At 38.4% G+C, this 21,976-nt stretch overlaps 1 protein-coding gene across 1 annotated transcript; it reads right to left on the bottom strand.

Annotated features, from left to right (window-relative positions):
- Nucleotides 1-221: 221 nt before the first annotated feature.
- Nucleotides 222-21,713, bottom strand: RB195_019909 (uncharacterized protein; the record flags this gene model as incomplete). The annotated part of the gene is made up of 10 exons (XM_064187973.1): nt 222-398; nt 3,737-3,853; nt 13,875-14,024; nt 17,312-17,362; nt 17,455-17,565; nt 17,695-17,778; nt 18,066-18,146; nt 18,374-18,433; nt 18,594-18,652; nt 21,641-21,713. 10 exons carry the CDS (start codon nt 21,711-21,713, stop codon nt 222-224), a joined length of 963 nt encoding a protein of 320 aa, XP_064043854.1.
- Nucleotides 21,714-21,976: the final 263 nt, after the last annotated feature.

Raw genomic sequence — 21,976 nt, 5'->3', positions numbered from 1 at the left:
ATCTCTTAACTACACCAACGCCCTTTATAATAATATCATATGACGGGCAGATCAAACATGTTTTTTCTCATTTGCAGTTGAGCTTCCGGCCCGGTCTGCACCATCGCTTGATTGAACTATAAAATACTCGGCACAAACTGAATCAAATTAAGAAGTTCTCTAGGGGGATTTGTAAAAATCATCATCTAAAAGCGGGTTCGGCCACCTATCTGAGGCCGTGATCACTTCAGTCGCTGTCGTATTTTGTTGTACTTGTCCGTAAGACGATCGACTCCCGCCGCAAAGCGTCGATATCCGTAGGCGATATGAGCGCACGCAGCCAACAACACGGCGTAAGTCTGTTGCGTCAGCTTCACACCATACAGAAGTACATCTTTAGTCACATTGAACACCAGCACCTAGGATAGGAAAGTCCTGGTTTTACGAGAGAAAATGAAAGAAATCATTTTTATGAATCCACACTACCTTAACCACATACCTTAAACTCAGGTTCATATACGAGAGGAAAAATGGTAAACAGTTGCAAGGCGGGAAAGTACTTGCAAACGCAAATAAATTCCCAAAAAAAAAATCAAAAACAAAATATCAATTAAAAACACAACTGAACCCATTAAAGGGCCTCTCAAATTCGTACTGAACGTTTCAAAAATGTGCTTGCCGAGACAACGCAGACTCATAGATGTGGCATAGAGGTTATAATCATTTAAGTGAGTGCAGGTTATGTAGGAAAAATGAAAAATCAAGTTTTTAGAAACAGAGGTGATCTCATCCTGAGCGAAACTCCAGTAAATATTTGCACGACAACCGAGTAAACCTCTACAGTCTAAATCTTGTGTAATTAATAGGTGGATGCACAAAAATAGGTTTTTTTTTAATTTGAGCACGCGCACGGATTAAAAGTTTGGCGTTAGGAAACATTTTATTTGAAAGAGCAATTATTTCCTTGAAATATAGTGTTTCTGGCTTCTTAAGCTGACCTAAGCGTAGTGTAGCGCAGTCGGTTAGGGTTCTGCTGTGGGTGCAGCATGATAGATCGAAGGTTCGATTCCGAACTAGTGATAACCTAGCCTTTCATCTTTTCGTGGTCAATAAATTAGTACCAGATTTGTCTGGGAGGATAAAAGCACTTATTGACACATCTGCTAGCCACCGCAAGTCATTGTATAGGCCAGTTACGCGTTCGTAAACTTCAAATAATTCTGAAGTGAAGTGAACGCGGTGGCGCATCCCAAACGGATTGGTTAACCCCAAACACTTTATCCTTTATCCTTACACTTTATCCCGATATAATTTTTGTTAATTTCTAGGTCAATATAATACATGGACAGTTTTGAAACTGTACCCAGAACTATGTATACCGATTCATACCAGTAAGAGTACACAACGTCTCCTCAGAGAACCCGCTCCCCCCCCCCCTTTAGAGAGTCACTGAGCAGACGTTGTGTCACTCTACAAAAATCAAGATATTACGAAACTAGCTACTTGCTTCTTTCCTATTTGGAATCCTGTTTATTTTCGAAATTTTGTTCTCGCTACAAAACGCTCTCGATATTTTGGGAACAAGCCGTTAGGTGCTTATGATAAAAGCAAGATTTTAGAACCTGGTTTGCAGCATCGTTGCGTCAACAAATGATAAAAACGCAATGCTTTGAATAAAACACGTGTAAGTGCATTTTCCATTACATCTAAGAATGGCACAACATATTCTCCTTCATTTGTTTTGGTTGAACGTTAAATGTGAAGATGTCTGCACTTTCCCAAGTAACTATCGGGAGATGATCTTAGTTGAATATTCTCTAATCATGGAATTTCGTTTGATGGTTCATCACCAACTCGAGCAAAATTTTTAAAACGGCTTTTTAGAGACGGCATGAGTTCGCTAATGATTTTCGAATTAAATGAGCTCAAAAAATTTTAAATGGAAACTTCCTTTTCCCCATCTTTCGTTGTGTTATTACCATAATTTTTTTGTATTTGTCCTTGCTACATACTTCTCTGCACGTCATTGAGCGCAATAAATAAGTAAATAGAAAAATAAAAACTTGCATTTCTTAGTTTTTGGAAGAGCTCGCATAACTTGTCCATTATCTTAACTTCCTGCAAACAGCTACAAAATCCCTGTGTGGATTTATTTGACAATTATTACGCTATGACAGTTCACAGCGCGCTTATTCTAACAGCCACATACTTGGTGTTCAGAGTTTTGCTTCAGTAAACAGATGTGGTGTTTCGGGGCGAATTTACTGAAGAAAAGATCAGACAGACATGTTTTTCAAAAGTCGCAATGCAGTTCTTGTTTTGGTACTATAATGGACGACTCTAGGCCTAAAGAATCCCGTAATTACTCTGTGACTGCGACCATATGCTCAAGTCCGAATCGTCGTACACGGAACTAATCCCTGCTCTTTGTCTTCTACTCTCTTCGACTGTCTTCTTATTGCGTGTGTCCAATTCCCAGTTACTGTATTTGTTCGTGTCTGTGATACTACTATATATTTCTATTACTAGTGTTTTTTGTGCCAATGAGAGTAGCAGATAAACAGTTGAAAAACAAATTAATTTTAATTCCAAATTTTTTGGAGGAATTCATTATTAACACGTTCTTTTAAAAAAATTCAAACTATTAAGTTAAAAATTATTTTAGAGAAAGATTCTACTTGAGTGAGCAAAATCATATTATAGTTATAATTCACTTGGGAAAAAAAGAAAATAAATTCCTATATGAGCGTTTCCGTTTTTCATTGCTCTAAATTGGCTTCTGCAATTTCGATTTTGCCGAGCTAACATTCCAAACCAAGCGTCAGAAATACTGTAATACGTGTAATTAAATGATGTATTAAAACGATGTATCATGGCTTTGGAAGCGTGCAAAAGAGCTGTAACGTGAAATAAACCACAGTGCTCACGAAATAATCTATACAGTTCGGCAACGCATTGAAGTTGAACTCCCTTTGCAACGGTAGGAGGAAGGATTAAGGAGTACAGGATGCAGTAGAACGAAGGAAAAGCACTCGCTTAAAGGCATCACTCCACGAATCTGAGGTGGTACGGATTTCAGGCGGAGTATTCGTATAGGGGATCGCAGATTATGGAGAGAAGGGTGATGCCGTCCATTTCCTCCTAATTCCCGTAATAAACGTCACGGAAGATACGGCTTCGAGCATTCTAGCACACTATTTTCTACAAGTTCGATTGGAGCGCACCAACCTTGTGCACGCACAGCATATTCCGTGCCGTTTTTTACGGCAAATAGGAATAAATGTACGGAATAGCCCCCCTCTCCATAATGTACTATCCCGCATACGAATACTCCACCTGAAATGCGTACCACCTCAGATTCGTGGGGTAATGCCTTTAACTTGGTCTCCTATACCACTAGGAAACCACACCAGCAAAACTTCAAACATGGCCATTAACTCGTCAACAAATTTTCTTAAATAAACATTTCCATCGAGAAAACTCGGAAAATCTTGTGCTATACACTAAAGAGTGAAAGAAGAATTGTTTACACGAAAATAGCTTGTTTAAAGGAGTTCAAAGTATGAGAAGCACGAGTTCCGGCTTTAGCATAAGAACATCATACTTATCCAGAAAATACCGGGTTTCTTATCGGGAGAAATAATGCAGATTACAAGGGCATGATCAATTAAGTTAACATCGTTTTAAGTTAACAAAGGCGCTAGTTGTTCGAATTTCATTTCTAAACTGTAAAGTACTGTAGTTGGAAGAAACTCACTATAAACTTGGTAATAGGTGCACCACGAACGATCTGTCCTAGTTGTGATGGATATGACTGCACAGACTCGACCCACGAATCGCGTTCCCATAATCCAACGCCACGCCGATCGGCTACCTAAAAGAACAGCACTATAAAAGAGTAAAAACATCCATTAAATCGCAAATCTCTTGAAAATACGCGGTCATGTACCGTAGCGTAAACGAATGGACCTGAAGGGTGTTCTCAAAATTCAGTAGCAACTAAACATCTCTTGAAACACTGCTTTAAACAATTCTTGCAAAAACAGACTCAAAACATCCTTTGTAGGATACCAAGAAATAAACAGAGAGAGGCTCACTGAAACTTTTCATCCTTGGTTTTTATTTCAGAAATGTGAGTGGTTAAAATGAGACATGAGTGAGAATTCTGTCTTTAAATTCATAGAAAAATACAAGTAAGAAAGTCAGCCAAAAATATATGGCTAACGACAAAACAGTCATAGTGGGTGATTGTTTCAGAACAAAACAAAAAGGATCTGAACAGACCGAAAGCAAAAGAAATGTTTTTAAAGGTATTTGTGAGCACTTGATTTTCTTGGGAAAAAGGTTACATCACAAAAGAATAAATTCTGTTTCTGTCATACAAAAAGTGTTTTTTCTCTTCAAACTGATAGTTTTCATCTACATCACCAAACATAGCTCATTCAAATAGCAGGTACAAGATCCTGGTATACAGACAAGACAACGCTCTGAAATATTACTCTGCAAACATGGGATAGCGGCGAGACTAGACAAGGACGAGTTGCACGAGCGGGAAAGCGATCGTAGACAGATAGACAATTCAAAGAAACTGATCCGACAAGTGGTGCCATCGGTGTTAGTGGCCTGAGTTGACAAGAGGGATGATGAGTGTATGCGTTGTTTCGATGATCATCCTCAAACAGACGGCGAACAAGCCGAAAGAGTTACACCTCGAAGGATGATTTAAATAAGCTGCGATCTTGGAGCGGCGGCGTATCTCATCACAGAATCTTCAAATTTTCACTTGGCTTCTGTTCAACTCAATTTAAAGATAAGGAGCTCTCTCCATTGTGGATGTCCTAGAGAAGCCGAGCAAACAGCGAAAAGTTCGAAGGAGCGCATCTAATTATCTCTACTGCCTCAAAATCCTCAGGTGAAATACGCCTAAAAAGTGTTCGCTGATGACAATCACAGAAATTCCGAACAGCTACAGTCATCTGCTCCAAAAAAAACTGTTGAAAGTACAAGGGGATAACCATAAAAAGCAAGTGGAAGGCAAAGAAAAAAATCAAACAGGGAAAGAAAACGAAAATAAAAACGACAAACTGTAAATCCTGAGGTTGGTGGGACGTTAAATACGAAAGTTCACATGACTTGGAGCAACAATGAATCATGATGAACTTCACATGGCAGGAACAACTGTTGGAATTTAATGCTCTTAGAAAAAAAATCCATGTGATGACCCATAACGAAACAATGTTTGCTGAATTCAATGCAAAGAAAGAGAAAAACATTACAATTATTCTGAGGAAAGCGTTTCGATTGAATTTAATCCCTTTTTATTAGCCTTAGAAAAAGGGAATAATAATGTAATAATATGCAATGAGAAAAAGAAAAAGAAAAAAAAGAGAATAATAATGTAATAATATGTAATGTAATATATAGCACCGCATCATTTTCTGAAATGACGGCAGTGAACGAGAAATGGAAGAATCTCTTTTAAGACGAAACGACAGTGATCCTAAAAACATTTCGTCATTCTTTGAGTAGCGCTGATCACGAGATTTACACTCAGCTAAATAGCTGTCGCAAATGCACTCCTGTGATAAAACCAAGCCATTATTGACAATATCTGCATTGCAGGTAGAAGTATAAAGCAAGATAGAATTTTTGCAAATACTCGCAGCAGTATCATGGGATCTGCTTGGTATTACCTCAACCACTCGGAAAGAAAATATAGCAGAACATAAACTATTAGGTGTACCCTATTTACGGGAAGAAGAATCGATTAAAATGCCAATTTATAACGGTTGTTATGGTAAGGTGCCCGTGTGAACCTTCTTTAAACAAAAATTATATTTTCCATAAATAAGCCCGACCTATGTGGCTTAGTGAACGATCCTGACGACTTGGAATGTCTTTGACTTTCGTTTACATCCTCTTTGACTTTCGTTTACATCCAACTTGGCTGACTTGATAAGTAAATTTGATGGAATTCTTGCCTAACCCCTGTTGCACTGAACTAAGTGATCAAGGAGAAGTGTTATCAGTGAATGATAATCTAATTAATTTTATGGAATGATTCATTTTGCACACTGAGGGAGAATTCCTGTTTCTTACAACGAAACGAAATCAACCACCAATTGTCCACTGATGAAATCAAGTTCACTGTCAAAGCTCTTTATCATCATTGTCTTTCAACTATGGAGGACCTCAGCTGGACGAAAACATTTTGACTACAAAATGAGGTAACGGAAGAAGATGGGTAGCATTCTTCCTCCGGTACGAAGAAGAATGGGCGGGTGTAGCGCGATGCTAAGCGGTTCAGCGCCGATCTCACTGTCGATTGTTCGCCACCGCCCAACACCAACCAAGCTTTTGATCATTCCATGATCATTTGGCTTGCGTGGGAGGATAAAGGCAATCGATGCATCCTCTTCCTGATTCCTCGAAGCCTACATGGAGATCACTCGTAAACTTCAAACGGTACTGAATTTAAGTCAAACGCGTTGGCTCATCCAAAAGAGTTTGGTGAACGCTGACCACTTTATCTTGTATCATTTATGATCATGAATTTGCTGCGGTATAAAACCACCAGCGTACCATTAATGAATCACCAAAAAAATGTCACGAGATTGTGATTCACCACTATCGAAGAGGAAACAGAGAAAATAGATAGAAACTTCTTCGGACAAAGAAAAACAAGGATGAAGTCGGTTATATGACTCAGACAGCTCTCACTGGTAAATATTTAAGAGTTTGAGGTATTTGTTGAATTCGATTCCAGGCAGGTTACAGAAAACCTGTACGTCTATCCTACAAAACTTAAAAAGAATAAAATTTCTGCGCACCCTCTCTTTGAACTCATGTTGGACTATCCGCTTTCAAATTCCTATTAAATATTCAATGAAACCTATTACATTGTCTCTTTTTTGCTTGTTAAAATATGCACTTTGGGCAAGATGACAATACGTGGCTGTACATACAGAAAAACGACAAAAATCTAAAGGTGTGGTTTCAGAAACATATTTGACCGAGCGAATGACATCATTCACATGATGCTATTATGAAACAAAAGATATTTAAGAAATAGATAGGACAAAATATTGCTGGTGTCGGAAAATGGTCGCGTTTTTAAGCATCTTCAGTAAATTGGATCAAAAACCATCAAACTTCTATAGGGTCGGTACTGTAAAATTTTCCATCTTATTGCAGAAGATCATCCATAACGATGGCGACTACATCACTACCTGAGAATGAAAGTACAGTTCAAAAAAATTATGTTGCTCTATTGCGATGAAGAAATAATTTTTAAAATGTTACACTAGCATATAAATGAAATAAAATAGTGGAATAATAAAATAAATACTAAATAAGGTATAAAATAATATTTGACAATATTCGTAACAATATTTAATAATACACAATAACAATATTTTTCAGCACATCTATCATATGAAACCTCTCTTCTTAATGTTCACTAGTGTTATTTTGCATAATTTGAGTTCTTCGATAAAAGCGTCGAATTTTCCGAAACATAAATTAGCGAGACTGTGAGACCAATACGCAAGCGATCGTTTCGGAAGAGAGAGCGCTTTTCAATGGCTGTGCACAATGATCAACAGATTTCTAAATTATCGAATGTGAAAACATATGCAAAATGCGCAGAGGAATAAACGATGTGAAAGGCAGATATCGTTCAGTTTCATTTTGAAAAGAAAGATGTCGAGAACGGAAATCATGTCCTCAGCAAGAAGGGGAAGAAACGAAAAAAGAACAATCCAAACATCAATCACTTAGGAAGATTATGGTCGTCCTTATACGCTTCTATCTATCGCATATCTACAATGTGACGAATAGGAAAACATCCCGTCGCTACCGTCGTATTCTCGTATATATTCCCGTCTAATCCTTTGAATACATTCTCTCGTTCATTTTCAATGCGTGTTCTCACGAGAACGGAGGCATAAACATCTTAGAAAAACCAGGAAGACCTATTTGTACGAATTTTAGTAGAAAATCGAAGACCACTTACGAAAATGTTGGATGATTCCATTCTCATTACTAACTACAACAAGCTCATATTTCACGGATTTCAGTTCGCAAATCCCATTTGACGGCTGCGTTAGAAAATCCCGAATAATTCAATAATCTAACAAATAATTACAACAAATTTAAATTTGTCTTCTTTTTCCTACTGCTGGAAAGGCTTTCACACAGCTTTCAAGCAGAATTGCAGAGAAAACACTCGTCTCTTGGGAGCTATATCATTAGCAAAATGAAACCGAGCAAAACTGATGAAGCTACCCATTAAAAAAAATTTCACATCCTTATTAGTCATCAAATACAGTAGTTTTTTTTTGCGAATGAAGTAAACTGCAATTTCAATGCGTAAGCTGAGGCTTTCCGGCTATGAAATACTAGGCTAAGCAAATAAGAAATACTCACCATACTGATACTGTGGAAAACTTGACAAAAAAATAAAAGATCTAAAAAATCTGCGAGCGCTACCATCAGAAGAAATAGGGCTTGACGGTGAGAAAATGTTCATCACAAAAATCAGGCACAACTAGAGTATCCTTATTTTTGCGTCTATTCTATTTTTGAATAGAAGAGCAACAACTGAGGCGTGAGACCTTTTTTTTAAGATTGTTTTCAGAACGAAAACAAAAGATTTTTATGACTTTCAAGAAGGCATCGTTCAGATTCAGCTTGTTGGAAGATTATTATAATGCAATTGTCGCGTGACAACCCCTCATGTTATATGTATGCATATTCTCGCCAGCGTTTATTTCAACAGCTTACTTGTTTTTTTTTTCTAAAACCCTTCAGATTCTATTCTTTCCTTGCAATTTTGCAATCATAGATAGGAAATGGGGTAGCCCAAATTTCAAAGTGAAGATTGTTGTAGGTGTTTTCAATGAAAAGGGGTATTCCCTTACGATCTCTTGGTATCCCTCCTTCCCTTTCCTTCTGACATTCGGGAAAGGTTCAATTTTGAGGAGCTGGACGATTGCGTTTTTTCAAATGTGAAGGACCATTCCATTTCAACAATGCCTAGTACGTATACTCTCAGCACTGAGAGTAACCATTGAGAGACCATTGACGGCTATATAACCTCTACTGTTATAAAGCATTTGTTATCGCAACACTCAAAAACGTCCGGCGTACCGAGTTCAGTTACGTTCAAGGACAGCCTGTCTCGGTGAGGATACGGACAATCGCGTCGGATAATGACAACAATCCGTCGATTACGAGGCAGCGTTTAGAGAAATTTTCGATGTTAGGGGCCTTCAGATAATAGATAGGGCTCGCCATATAGTTCGTAAACGCCACAGCAAAAATATCAAACACCCCCTACAGATCTGGTCTAAGACCGATTTGTAGAGGGTGTTTGAACGATCTAGGAAAAATAAGCTAAACCTGAAGTACCGAACTGATCAGTCTATCCTACGAAACAACTCTTCACACCCGAACGAATGATAATATGAATGCGCGTAAGGTGGACTGACAAAGAAAATACCTGCCGTTCTTCACAGTTGTGCGGGTGATAATGTCCAAGTCGCACGCTTTCATTTTCTCATTCGTGTAAAGAACTGCCTCGTCAGATAAAAGATAAATTTAAAAAATATACAAATGATATCCACCTAGTTTAGGATTCATTCCGAATCCTATTTACAGCCGGTTAGATCCCAACATCAAAAACTTTCAGGAACGCTACTCAAAAAAAAGTCAAAGAAATTCAATGGCACTGCTCGAACATCTTTAGTCCAAGGCACATGGCATAGTATAAATCTGACCTGAGAAAGAGCTTCTATAGATAGGTGAATAGTTGGATTTAAAAAGAAAAACTAATTTGAAAAGAAGAAAATTTTAGTGCAATTGAATATCGGGAACTTAAAGGACAAATTGAAGAAAATTGAAGAAGCTGAGCTAAAAAACTCACAGGGAATATCAGAATATGAAGAATTAGGAGAGACGTTAACTCCAAACTTTTGTATGAAATCATCGCATTTCGAAAATATTTCGAAGCTTTCCTTTAATGAAAAGCAATCTTTTGCCTAACACTCAACAAATAACGCATCAAAACAACTTTACGAAGTATTTCCCTCCTTCATTTCTTTCCAACGTGACATAACGAATGAAAGAATGTATTAAACTGTGCAGCACTTCAAATCGCACTGCACTCTCCACCAGCGCAAAAGCAAAAACAAAATGACAGAAATAAGGCGTTGCGTCCTGGGTATAATACAAAGAGTGAAGCTTGCGAACCACAGAACACGCGAACACGAAAAGGAACAGAAACGGAAAGAATGACAAGATAGGAACAAAGCCCAGCAAAAAGGCATGTACCTCGTTCAATTCAACAAATGCTGATGACTTTTTTGTTTTGTTTTCACAGGCAGAGACACGGTGACATAATATGGAAGAACCTCAGTGCAACACTTATAATATTATTATATTTTATATTTTCATTCATTTATGTGATGCTTCATTTTTATTCATTCATTTCTATTCATTTATGCTCGACAGTTCCTAATCTACTAATAGGTGCACATTACGCCCTCTTTCATTATTCACTCCATCATGAACCTAATTCCGCAGTAAAATGAACAAAAACGTCGACCAAGATCGATGCGGGTTCACTCATTCTTGCAAAGGTAATGAATTATGCATTATGGTACATTCATCTACATGCCTATAGTGGAACCCAAGCACATTGTTTCCTTTAAAAAACCATTACAAGTTTATAGCTTAACATTGATAAAATCACATGTTACGAAAAATCACCGCGAAATGGTTGTTGTAAAAAAAGAAAGATGGGAAAATGCATGTAAACCAAACAGAAGTGCTAGGACATTTTGTTACAAACAGTAGGGAAAGCAGCTGACTTGCATCCGTAAGCCGACTGGCCTAGAACGACACTTCGCAAAAAAAACATCTCACATTTGAGAACAAATAACACTTTCATTTCGATGAAACTTTCTCGGGCGAAAAATAAAAGTACAGAGTTAATTCATCGATGCGTGCTGAGAGCGCCACTGTGATATTTGTTCAATATCAACTAGAAGAAGATCTCCTCAGAAGCTTTGAGCTCTTACTAATCTCTCTTTAAACAAAAAAGAAGTAACAAACACTCCACTGCTACTAGGCAGGGAAAACACCGACTATGCACACAGAAAGCAGCCAAAGAGGCGACATTCTTACTCTTAACCTATCGACAAATATACAATGGAGCAAGATTCGAAGTGGTAAAAATCAATTGTTGCCTTTTTAAAACAACATTAGGAGGAATTACCCTAATCTTAGAAAACTAAGAATTCAGAGACAGCTCTAATAGAAAAACGGTATATTTTAGGAAAAGGAAACATGAAATCAGACCATATAAAAATACTACTGTATGATATCTTTATTTTTTAAAAAATAACTTGAAGCTTTTAGGAACGAATCAAGTGCGATCTCACACTAAATTCGATCATACACATAACGTGCTTGAAAGGGAGAAGACTTTTTTTTTGAGAAGTCTTGGAGAGCAACATATTTTACGCAACATATCTACACTCGCTGCTTCATTTGAATTTTACGGACACTCATTCCAGGAGAAAAAAGCTGGGCGTTACAGCGAATACATCCGACAACTTCATAACCAAACCATTAACTGCGCAGTTGTCAGCTTGTTTCAACGGCAGCAGTCTTCATTATCCCACAGATAAAAGTTTCAAACAGACCTTTAAAAAAACAAATAGTTCATGCGATAACTAACATCCATCTGCTTGGCTTTTTGAGGTGCGGTCCTTCCGGAAGAAAATCGGCAAAGTAATTCAAACAGTAAGCTTTTTTAAAATAAATTTTAACTATTGTTTTAAAGACTCAGAAGAGTTATGATCCACCCTAATTTACAAAAAAAAAAATACAACGGTATGGCAAATAGGCTGTGAAGTGAATTGCCGAAAATGCGGAGTTTTTTCTTCCTAAATTTCGTGGTGGGGACGTAGTGCGAATTTGTATTTTTTTAAAACAAAGCTAACCCCAACGACTTTTGTTCCACTGGACCTGGATTTTAATAATGCAAAAATTTGGATATGTGTGGTCGAAAAAGATGCATTTCAAAACTCAGTGAGATATGTGAATTGGATTTTTTTTTTCCAAATCACAAGTCTAAGTGGTTTTGTTAACGATGTAGGACGGTATCTTTATAAAAAAAAAGACAGAGATTGTACATCATCCTGCAAAAACTCAAAAAAAATGTCCGAAATGAAGCTTCTGAACTCTCCAAAAGTAAAAAAAAAAACAAGAAAATGGTGCAAATGAGAGAATTAGGTGATATTGAGCCAACAAAATATATTCGAAAACTCAAATTACTAAGTAACATTAGTTTAAATAAACGAACAAATAATTTCCCGTATGGTCTTAAGTGTAACGAACATATATAGAAATGTAAATGATGTATGCCCATATTGCAGAATTAATATATACATGAGAGCGAATGATTGGCTGCCGAACTGAACACAGTTTGCGGATTCGCGTCAGGATGATTCATCTGAAGTTCGATTCGCTAGATTTTCTTCTCACGCGCTGAATGCCTTCGGTTTACAAAAATGGAAGTTAGTCAGATGTTTTGCTGGCACGTGTCTAAGGGATAAGTACGTAAGAATGATTAAAGAGGATTCTTATGGTTAAGAGTGAATGCGGATGAGAACTATTAGGTTGAGTCATAAATAACTTCCGATTTTGATTGTGTACTACTTTTTAAGCAGAACCAAGATTGTTATTGATCTTTATTCTGGCTAACGTTTTGGCGTCGTCGCCTTCTTCAGAGCCTGGAAAAATCAGGTTCTGCTTAAAAAGTAGTACACAATCAAACTCTACGATGCCAAGATTCAAAGAAGGTCGAACTTGGAACTTACTCAACTTCCGATTTGTTTTTCATATGTTTATTGTGATTTATTGTGAGTGTCACGTATTGAACTCCGCTGCTGACTCTCTCGCCGTTTGACGTCGATTTTGTTCCAATATTGACTTCAAAATTTCGTCATCAAAGTCTGAAGGGCGATTCTTCTCGTTCCAACTTCCAATGTCACATCTCCAGAACGGAATTTGACAAAACAATTTCTAGCCGCTCGATCGCTTATCACTCCTTCACCATACATACTTCCTTTTTTTGAGCCCGTGGCTGCAGCACATCGCTTAAATTCCCAAGAGCATCACGCGGCGTAAGTGTAAAGATGAACAAAAAAATTAAACGTAAAGTAAAGAAGACCAGACTCCTATCTAAAGACTAAGCGAAGTTCTGCCTGCGAAGCGATAACAAAAACCTCTTGTTGTGGCAACCAGTGTATGATTAAACAATAACAGTAAGTACCATCTACCTGGTAGGAAGTTTATTACTCAAATTGATAGGTCTAGAGCAGTAGCACAAGTCCAGCTCTAGACATTAAAAAATAATTATTAAGAATTATTGTAGAAATCAATCATCTAATCCGGCATAGTCAATAAAAGTAAATAAATGTGAAGAGATAGAAACGAATTTGTAGACTCCATGTCCATGTACAGACCACACTACACTTACTTGCCGTACAGGCTTTTAAAAATTCATTACCTGGAAACACGGAAATGCAATTGCTTTAAAATTTGCTCATTTGCATACTGAACATGTGAAGCATAGGGACTCGGATTGAGAACCAAGAAGAACGAATTTTCTCATGAGAAAAATATGGCACGGTTATGTAGTAGAGCACATCTGATGGACGAAGACGAAATGCGGAATAACCACAATGTAGCAAGTGTGAAGCATACCTACCTACCATAGTGCGGTTGCAAGAATGAAATATTATACTTCAACATTGACAAAATGTAGACGTGGCTGCGAATCCCTCAAGGAGTCCTCAAAATTGCACCCCAATTGATGCACCCACCTTTTCGCTCATGAGCAGTCTGTTGACCAGCCTTGAATAGGCAGGAATCGTCTGCAACGCTTTCAAATGCCGTGGTGACTCAGGCGGTGGCACACGAGCATATCCACGTCGAACTACTTCGATATTCAGATTCGTGCGTGAAAAGGTATTCTGTAAAAAAAACAGATTAACAGAAAATTAAATTAATTTATTACATAACACAGAGGCGGGTGTAACGCGGTCCACAAGAGGTTCGGTTGTGACTGCATGATCGATGGTTCAGATCCCACTGCCTGCCAAGGCTTTCATCCCTCTACAAATTGGTGCCAGACTTTTCTACGAGGATAAAAACACTGGCTGACATGACACACTGACTCCCTCTTGCAAGCCATTGTATAGGCTGCACACGCGTTCATAAACTTCAAACGATCTTCAATTGAAATATAACGCGGACTCGCATCCGCATAGGAATTGATTATCAACGCTGTGCACTTTTTCCTTTTACTTCATAACTTCAAGCATTTCACAACAAGAAAAGTCAAAGTAATCTCACACTTTATCAGTTAGTTCCAGAAAAAAAAAGAACAAAAACTCAGCTACCTCAATATTGGGTAAAGTTTGGAGGCTACAGCATACATAATGCTGAAGCATGAGACTCTAGCCTTTGAAAAAATATGCGTACGACGCAATAACAAATCGTAGAGCGCTACTGTTGGCTTCTTAAAAACGAAAACATTTTATTTCCCCTGGGAAACCAAACAGTGTATATTACAAAAAGACAAAAAAAATACTAGAAAACACCACTGAGATAGATCAGTAAAATATGAATTCTCCCCTGCTGACATATGTCCATCCATTGCAGGCAAAAAAAAATCCAGTAAAAATCGGATGAAAGTGTTTAAAAATTGTGGATTTTGAAACTTGTAGTTGATCTGTAGGAATCTGGGATGGACATGTGGAAAATTCAGTTCCGTTTCCACATGTCCATCCCAAATTCCGGAATATTTAAAGGGTCACTACTTTCGAAAAAATACTAGACTACTAAATAACAAAAGTACGCTCTGCGATGGATCAGTGCACCAAGCGTTTTTTTTTTTTTGCGCAAATTAAAAGCGGTGTTGTACTTCAGTCCGATTTCGTGAATTTGGCAAGGTTCAAGGATTTGCAAGCTGTTTCGCTATCTTCCTCCTTAACAAGAAGGAAGTTCAGAAAGTAGAAACCTAAACCTGAGGAGGGCACGTGCATCAAAAAACAAAGAAACCCTTCACATACTTAGCAGGAAGTACATTTCCGAAATGTCATGGACTGAGGTCGATAACAAAACAGAGCTGCGATAGTCGATGCCGGTGGGTCGACCCCTTCACTTTTCGACGGTTGGTGAAAGGACCCCTTCACTTTTCAACGGTCCTCATCACCTGAACACCTCATGAGCTCACCCCTTCTAATGAGCACGGTCCAGCTCCACCCTATCTATGCTCCAAAGCGGCCTTCCTCACAGTTGGTGCAGTCAGCATCGACATGGAATTTCTCCATTAAGAACTACCAAACAGACAAAACATACACTTTCATCAAGTTGAATAACAAGAAGAACAAAAGTCAGTTTCTGGTAGAAACGGGAAAAAATCTAATTCTTATTGAACGAGATGATTCTAGGAACAAGACTGATTATACTATGCAGGGAAACACCTTACATATAAAAAAAGAACTGGGACACCTCTCCGTTCACTTTTGGATAATTTGAAAGATCAAAATCAGTAGGTAAAGAAAGAAATTTGAGGAAGTAACAGAAATCGTGGAACAACTCAATGATCAAGAATGGATAATCTGTTCGTCCGGAAATCCTTGTTTTGTGTAGATGAAAATTAGTGTGGTTGGTGAATACATACTTACAATTCATGGTAATTATGTTGTTTGTTGGATCGCTGTGACAGAAACATAACACGAGCTGTGTATAACGCGGGCTGCGATTCCTCACAGCAATTTCGATTAAGTACGAACACTCCAGCTAAGGGAAGATCTCACTGTGCACAATGCTAAGCTATATTAATTGAGTCAGATTTTCCTTCAAAAAAAAAATACTCAATTAAAATTAACTTAATTAAAATCAAATTAACTTTGCACCGCAACCGCGCTACTGTACAGCTACAACATAGTCGCTCAAAGTTACCGCGTGAAGGTGCAAAGGTTGTACGAAACACGAGACATTACCTCCTTGTTTAGTATGTCAGCAGTGTGGTTTTATTGAAAAAAAAAACGGATACTGCCGACACAGCTTGTAATGAGAAATTTATTTTGATATTTCGATATTTTCTCAGGTACAGAAGCTATGGCGCGATACTTTCTCATGCACATATACACACTTCGCAAAAGGCCATGGATTTTGTGGTTAAACATTGCTCTGTCGTACTACGTCCTGCCCACTCTCACCAGTGCAAGAGACTGGCACGAAAGCGACAAAATATCACACACTGGAAGATGCAGCAAACTGATCTCAATCCTAATTCTCTTAATTAGTCTCAATCTCCAGTAAGTCTTTTCCTTTTTCCTCCTTCCTGAACAAAATAAAACCTGAATTTGATTAAGAATTCCTCGCATTCAAATGCTACTGTGGTAAAATCAAACAAAATTGAGGGTATAAAATTTGAGAGGATAGTGGAAATCGGTGCCGATGGTGTTCAACTGGGCGAGAGTGATGTGTCATCGATTCAGGGCAGAGAAAAAAGGTGTCTGTTGAGCAGGAGGAAGCGTCGCTTATGCAGACGCATCGTGTTCATCTGGCTGAACATATGTGTGGTCGAATATAGAAAAATCACACAAATCAACGTAAAAAAAAACATAGTTAATCTACCATCGAGGCAATTCACGACCATGGCTGGTGCCTTCCAAACGTTGGTTGTTACGGAAACACCGCTGGAGCTGCTCAGAGAATTCTGATATATTGGCAACTGTGAGTGGTGCACATACATTTGCAGAGCATGCACTTCCCGCCCTTCCCCCTCACCTACAGTATTCTGCTCACACATTTCTAAACCTCGAAAAAGTCCACTAGTCTTCAAATTTCCGTTTTACCGTTTGTTAATCTAGCGCAGCTGAGAAACTACCACTAGCTAGTCTCGCACAACATAGAGAGGACGCAAAAAAAACCGCTTTTTTTCTTAAAGAAAAAAGAACGAAACGAGAAGGAAGTAAATTGGCCACCGATAAGTGGCGCAATCGTTTGTAAAACTGGGTCGTAAAGAGAGTGTGACAAACTCAAAGAAAAAATGACTGCAAGGTCAGCGAAATGGATAAAATACGTACTAAGCGAAAGTAAAATCGAAAAGAGAATATATCTGTACAATTACGAGGCACCCAAATTTCTCTAAAGCAAATAAGTAGAGAGAAATTGCGGAGTATGCCTAGATCGGGCTCAATTACTTTGTAAAACGTGTGACTAAATTTTAGTTAAAGTCACCTACTTTTTTCACCGTAACATCGGCATCGATAGAATTTGATGCGCCATCGGTACCCTGCAATGAAGCGAAGTTTTTTTTTTGCGGATAATTAAAAGATGCAGTATAATTTACGCGATTAAAATCCTGCAAATCTACGACATTCCCACCTTTATGACAGTGAAGGTGATGGGCTTGTTCATAAGGCGTAAATCTTTGGAGATAAATTGTTGTCCAGCAGTAGATAGATCGACACCAGCAAGGCGAATATTCAAGAGGCCCTTGAATGAAAATTTTGTTCCAAGCTATCCACAATGTGGTTCATGACTTGGGAATAAAAAATTCAAAGAATGTCAACTATGCAAACATAAATATAAAATCTTATACGCATTGAAATAGAAAAAGCAAACCTTGGGAGGCCTCTTTCGACCCAAAAATGACGGTAGTTTCACGATAGGAATATGTTCAACACGAAGTTCACCGGATGGCAATATCTACAAAAAATATTATTTATATAACAAAGTTAGCACCAATATCTACAAAGCAATATCAATGCTGAATAGCGTTGTCGCGATACGTGTTCCACTGATACGAGGGGAAGTAGTGGAAGAAAATGTTAAGCAAGCAAGTGTATAAATTTCTTTAAACTCGTCGCGGTAAACCAAAGGAACAATATTATTCGTTCCACATTACTGGAGATGACTGCGGGTGGATTATAGAATCTATAGAATTAAGAAAAAATCTGCAGAGTGCATACAAAAAAAAGTATGCTAGAACAAACCTCGCGTACAGTCCCTTTCAACTCGAGTTCCTTCCGGACAAAGTCTTCGGGGATTTGAGCGGCATGTTCGAATCTCGCAAACTGAAAAGTAACATTGAAACAAAATCGGTGACTCAGAACAGACATGTGTAGAGCAGACTTTGAGATCACAAACACAAGAAAAAATACCATCTTTAAAACAGAACTCACAAATACCTATTTGTCTGGCTAAACAACAGTAGGAACTAGAATGGTAAACCTGCTACATCTGTTAGTTCCACACCAATTAGTTATAGAAAGGTCAATGATTGAAAACTTCACGAACTTACCAATCGAGAATTGCGAAGGAACAATACAACACCTGCTAATCCCACACCAACAATTGCACCCTAAATGTAAAGCCTGAGAGCATACTTCTCGGTAGAATATCGGTTTAAACATGAAGCTTAGCGTGAAACCACTGCTTCTTCGCTTCAATCACCTCATAATAGATACTGAGCACGGAGATAATCAACGTTAATTATAGAGGTGAATCATGAAGAGACTTACTCTGACAATAAGAGCTGCGTATCGATCGACGGGGTCAACATGTCGAACCGCCACCACTTCTGAAACAGTGCTTGACACATAACATATCAATTGGAAATTTTAGTAAACAAATGGACTGCAGTTCTGAGAAAGAACGACCTTGTGCAGAAAAAGTCGCATCAAGCGTTCACCTACTCCTCAAAGTTGAGTCCATTTTGAAAACATCAGTAAGATAAAAAGATAAGAAATGGAGTAGCTGAGAATAAGAGAGTGTAATTTTACATTAGTCAAAATTAGCGTAGAGTGAACGGTAGCTGAATAAGAATTTTTAATCGGATTCGCTCACGCTCTAGCTCAATTTCTTCTGTCAGAACTAATAATGATTTTTACATCTGGGAATTAATAATAATAATAATAATAGTCACTTCATATTTGAGAACTAGTTTCTTGCATGTAAACGTTTTCGAACTGATAAAGAACCCACATTGGGAAGTGCAATGAACCCCATACGAAAGAAAACAAAGTGTATTTCTCGGAAAATTTTTTCTATGAAACAAAGGTAAATATGATGGAGAGATTTTTTGGCGTGCAACCCATGAAAAGTTGAAGCCTCACCTCCAAAGGTTTGGCGAACCCACGAGGATAAACTTCAGTCATGCGTTATACGTTTCCCTAAGTTCTTTTTTTTTCAAAACCGAATACAACAAAACTCTTTTAATATTCGAATCAAGTGATATACAAAAGTAGTATGTTAAGGAGGAGATGAATGTTGGATAAAAGTTTCCAGCTATTCCGTTCTAGCTTTGGGAAACATAGGTTGTTGGGCAAACAGGGGTTTTAGGACAACGCTCAAAGACAGTAACGGAGAAAAAGAGACACATAGAAACAAAGAGAAAGAGGAGAGGACAAAGCCAGGTTGTTTTCACATGCATTCAGAAACACTGGACGCTGGAAAAAGGGCTGATGTGCTTACTGCAAGGACGTCGCAACATGGTAGACTCTGCTAACAACAAAGGCAGAATTAATGTTTTGCATTTTTTTTCCTTTTTTGTGTTCCTCAGTTTAATTGATTTGAGCCAGCATCACCATTTTGAGGTACATCCTCAATGGGATGTCTAGTTCTACGTGCATTACATGCATAAATAGTGAACAGACTAGTCATTCCCACTGAAAATTTGTAATAACACCCCCAACGTCAACCACCGATCTTCACCTCTTGGTTTTAATTGATTTGATTACTTTAGTTACATATACGCCTGGTATTTCGTATAAAAAGTATGTGTTCTATAGAGAAAAAAAAGAAGCTACTAGAAGCATTCAAAATCCAAGAGCTCAGAGAAGGAGAGAAGATGTACGACACGAAACAACGATACGGATCCGGAAAGACATCAACGAATCGTGAGAAACGATGGATCTGACTCATGAAGGTACGGTTAGCCTAAATCAGCCACCATGCCACTGAAATATGGGGTAACAATGGACTTCCTTCCTGTCCATTTCCCTATCTCTTTCCGTAGATAAAAGTCAGTTCCATTTGATCCCCTGTGCAAACATCGCATTGAGGATTTTTGGAACCTTCGATGTTGCGTATGTACGTTCACAGATATCACCGCGAAAACACCCACCGCAGGATCAATAATTATCAGACCGGTTAGTTTGTACTCCATGAAGAAACCTCTTTACACCCGTAAAACCTATGAGAATACTTCACACCTTTTTATTCCATTGATAACAAAATAAAGAGTTGCTCGCAAGACAAACTGATTAGTCTGGTACCGAATTGGCGAGTAGCAAGAGTAGCTCCGCTGAGGTAAGTTTTACTGACCGTAAGAGGTTAACATTAACGCGAAGGTGTGTTAGACCTCTTGCTGAAAAAGGCAGTGTAGCCGACAAACTTTGGTGCCAAGTCGCACTCAAAGGAGGTGCGCACATCTTCTTAGACATCCTGATCTCGAAACCCCTGAGGCAATGTATGTGATGTATGTCTTTACACAGTTTCGGCAGTCAGTGAGATGAATCGGAAAAAGGTTGAAGCTGACGGCATTCGATTGTCAGTTACGACCACCAATAAAAATAAATAAAGGGCTGCGTTTGAGCTAAGAACAACCACTTCGAGTAATTCTTGAGTTTTGACAAATACGGCTTTGAAGTAAAATAACAAATTATAAAAAGCGACCTGGGGCGGAAATTCCTCTTTATTCCCTTTCTCAGCTTTCAGTCAGCACGAAGTCTAAAATGTTTCAGGTCATATTTTAAGGCAGCGTGACACGAAGTCGACGTAATGTGCAAATCTGGTTGAAGACATGGAGTTCAGGACGCAAATTACAGATATCAGCTCGGCCCTGGTCCCCTATTCATTCTAAAAACGGCACTTGTTCCTACAAAGTACGTGCAAACGTCCGACCCTTTTACAGGCCCCTTGTCCACGAGCGCCGGGCGAAGATCGGTGAGTTCTCCTCAGCATCTTATTCAAGTAAAATCGATTAATAGACTACTGATAGAACCGGAGCAAGTACAAGGATGGTACGTTCTAACGTACCTCGTAGGAAAAAAAACACGGTTCCCGCGCAATTTTTCAGGGTGATTAGAGGGGAATTGAGTCGGAGACAGCTCATTCTCGTAATCTAAACCCCGCACTCCACATTATCCCCAGAGGTCTCCTAACTACGTCACTTGCGCAGAACGCTGTATTTAACTCTTAGCACTCGCCGTGCGTACGACATTGAAAACATGTACTTTATATCCACTGTCGCCACGCTTGTTCAGCTAATTCCAGCTCCACCAAGTAAAACAATAAAATTCGTTATTTCCTAGAGTTGCTGGTGTTCCATATGCTTGACTATACTAGAGTGCAGATGGTTAGAAGTCAACTTCCAATCCCATCACCACTTGAGAAACTTATTAACGCTACGTAAAACAACAAAAGATATACCAGTGCTCTTAAACAAAATGTGACTTCGCTCCGCATATATTGATGTGATCCGTGTTACAAAAATGAAATAATTATATAAAAAATATAGGGCAATGTTGAAATCTCATAACAAAACGATGAATAGAAAAGGCGATACCTGAGTTAGCAGTTGCAGGTGACTTTGCTGGAACCGTATGCGTTACAGTTGCATCAGCATCCCCCTCACCCATGCCGCTGAAAACATGGAAGGTCAAGGCTCAATGGTGAGAACGGAACGTTGCGGTGTCTATGTTCATCTACGATTAACGAACATTCAACACGATTGATTATACAAACTGACAAAGTTAGTGATCCATTGCAAAGTTAGGAACTAATTTTAATTGGGATACAACAAAGAGCAGCAATGGGAAGTGATTGTATAACGTGATCTGCAACGGCTTTACCTCGAACTAGTTCCAGATGAATAAAAAAAGCTCGATCTAAAGAATTAAAT

The sequence above is a fragment of the Necator americanus genome, chromosome II, assembly GCF_031761385.1.
Source record: "Necator americanus strain Aroian chromosome II, whole genome shotgun sequence".
In the NCBI taxonomy this organism is placed as follows: Eukaryota; Metazoa; Nematoda; class Chromadorea; order Rhabditida; family Ancylostomatidae; genus Necator; species Necator americanus.
This window is presented reverse-complemented; position numbering and strand designations above follow the sequence as displayed.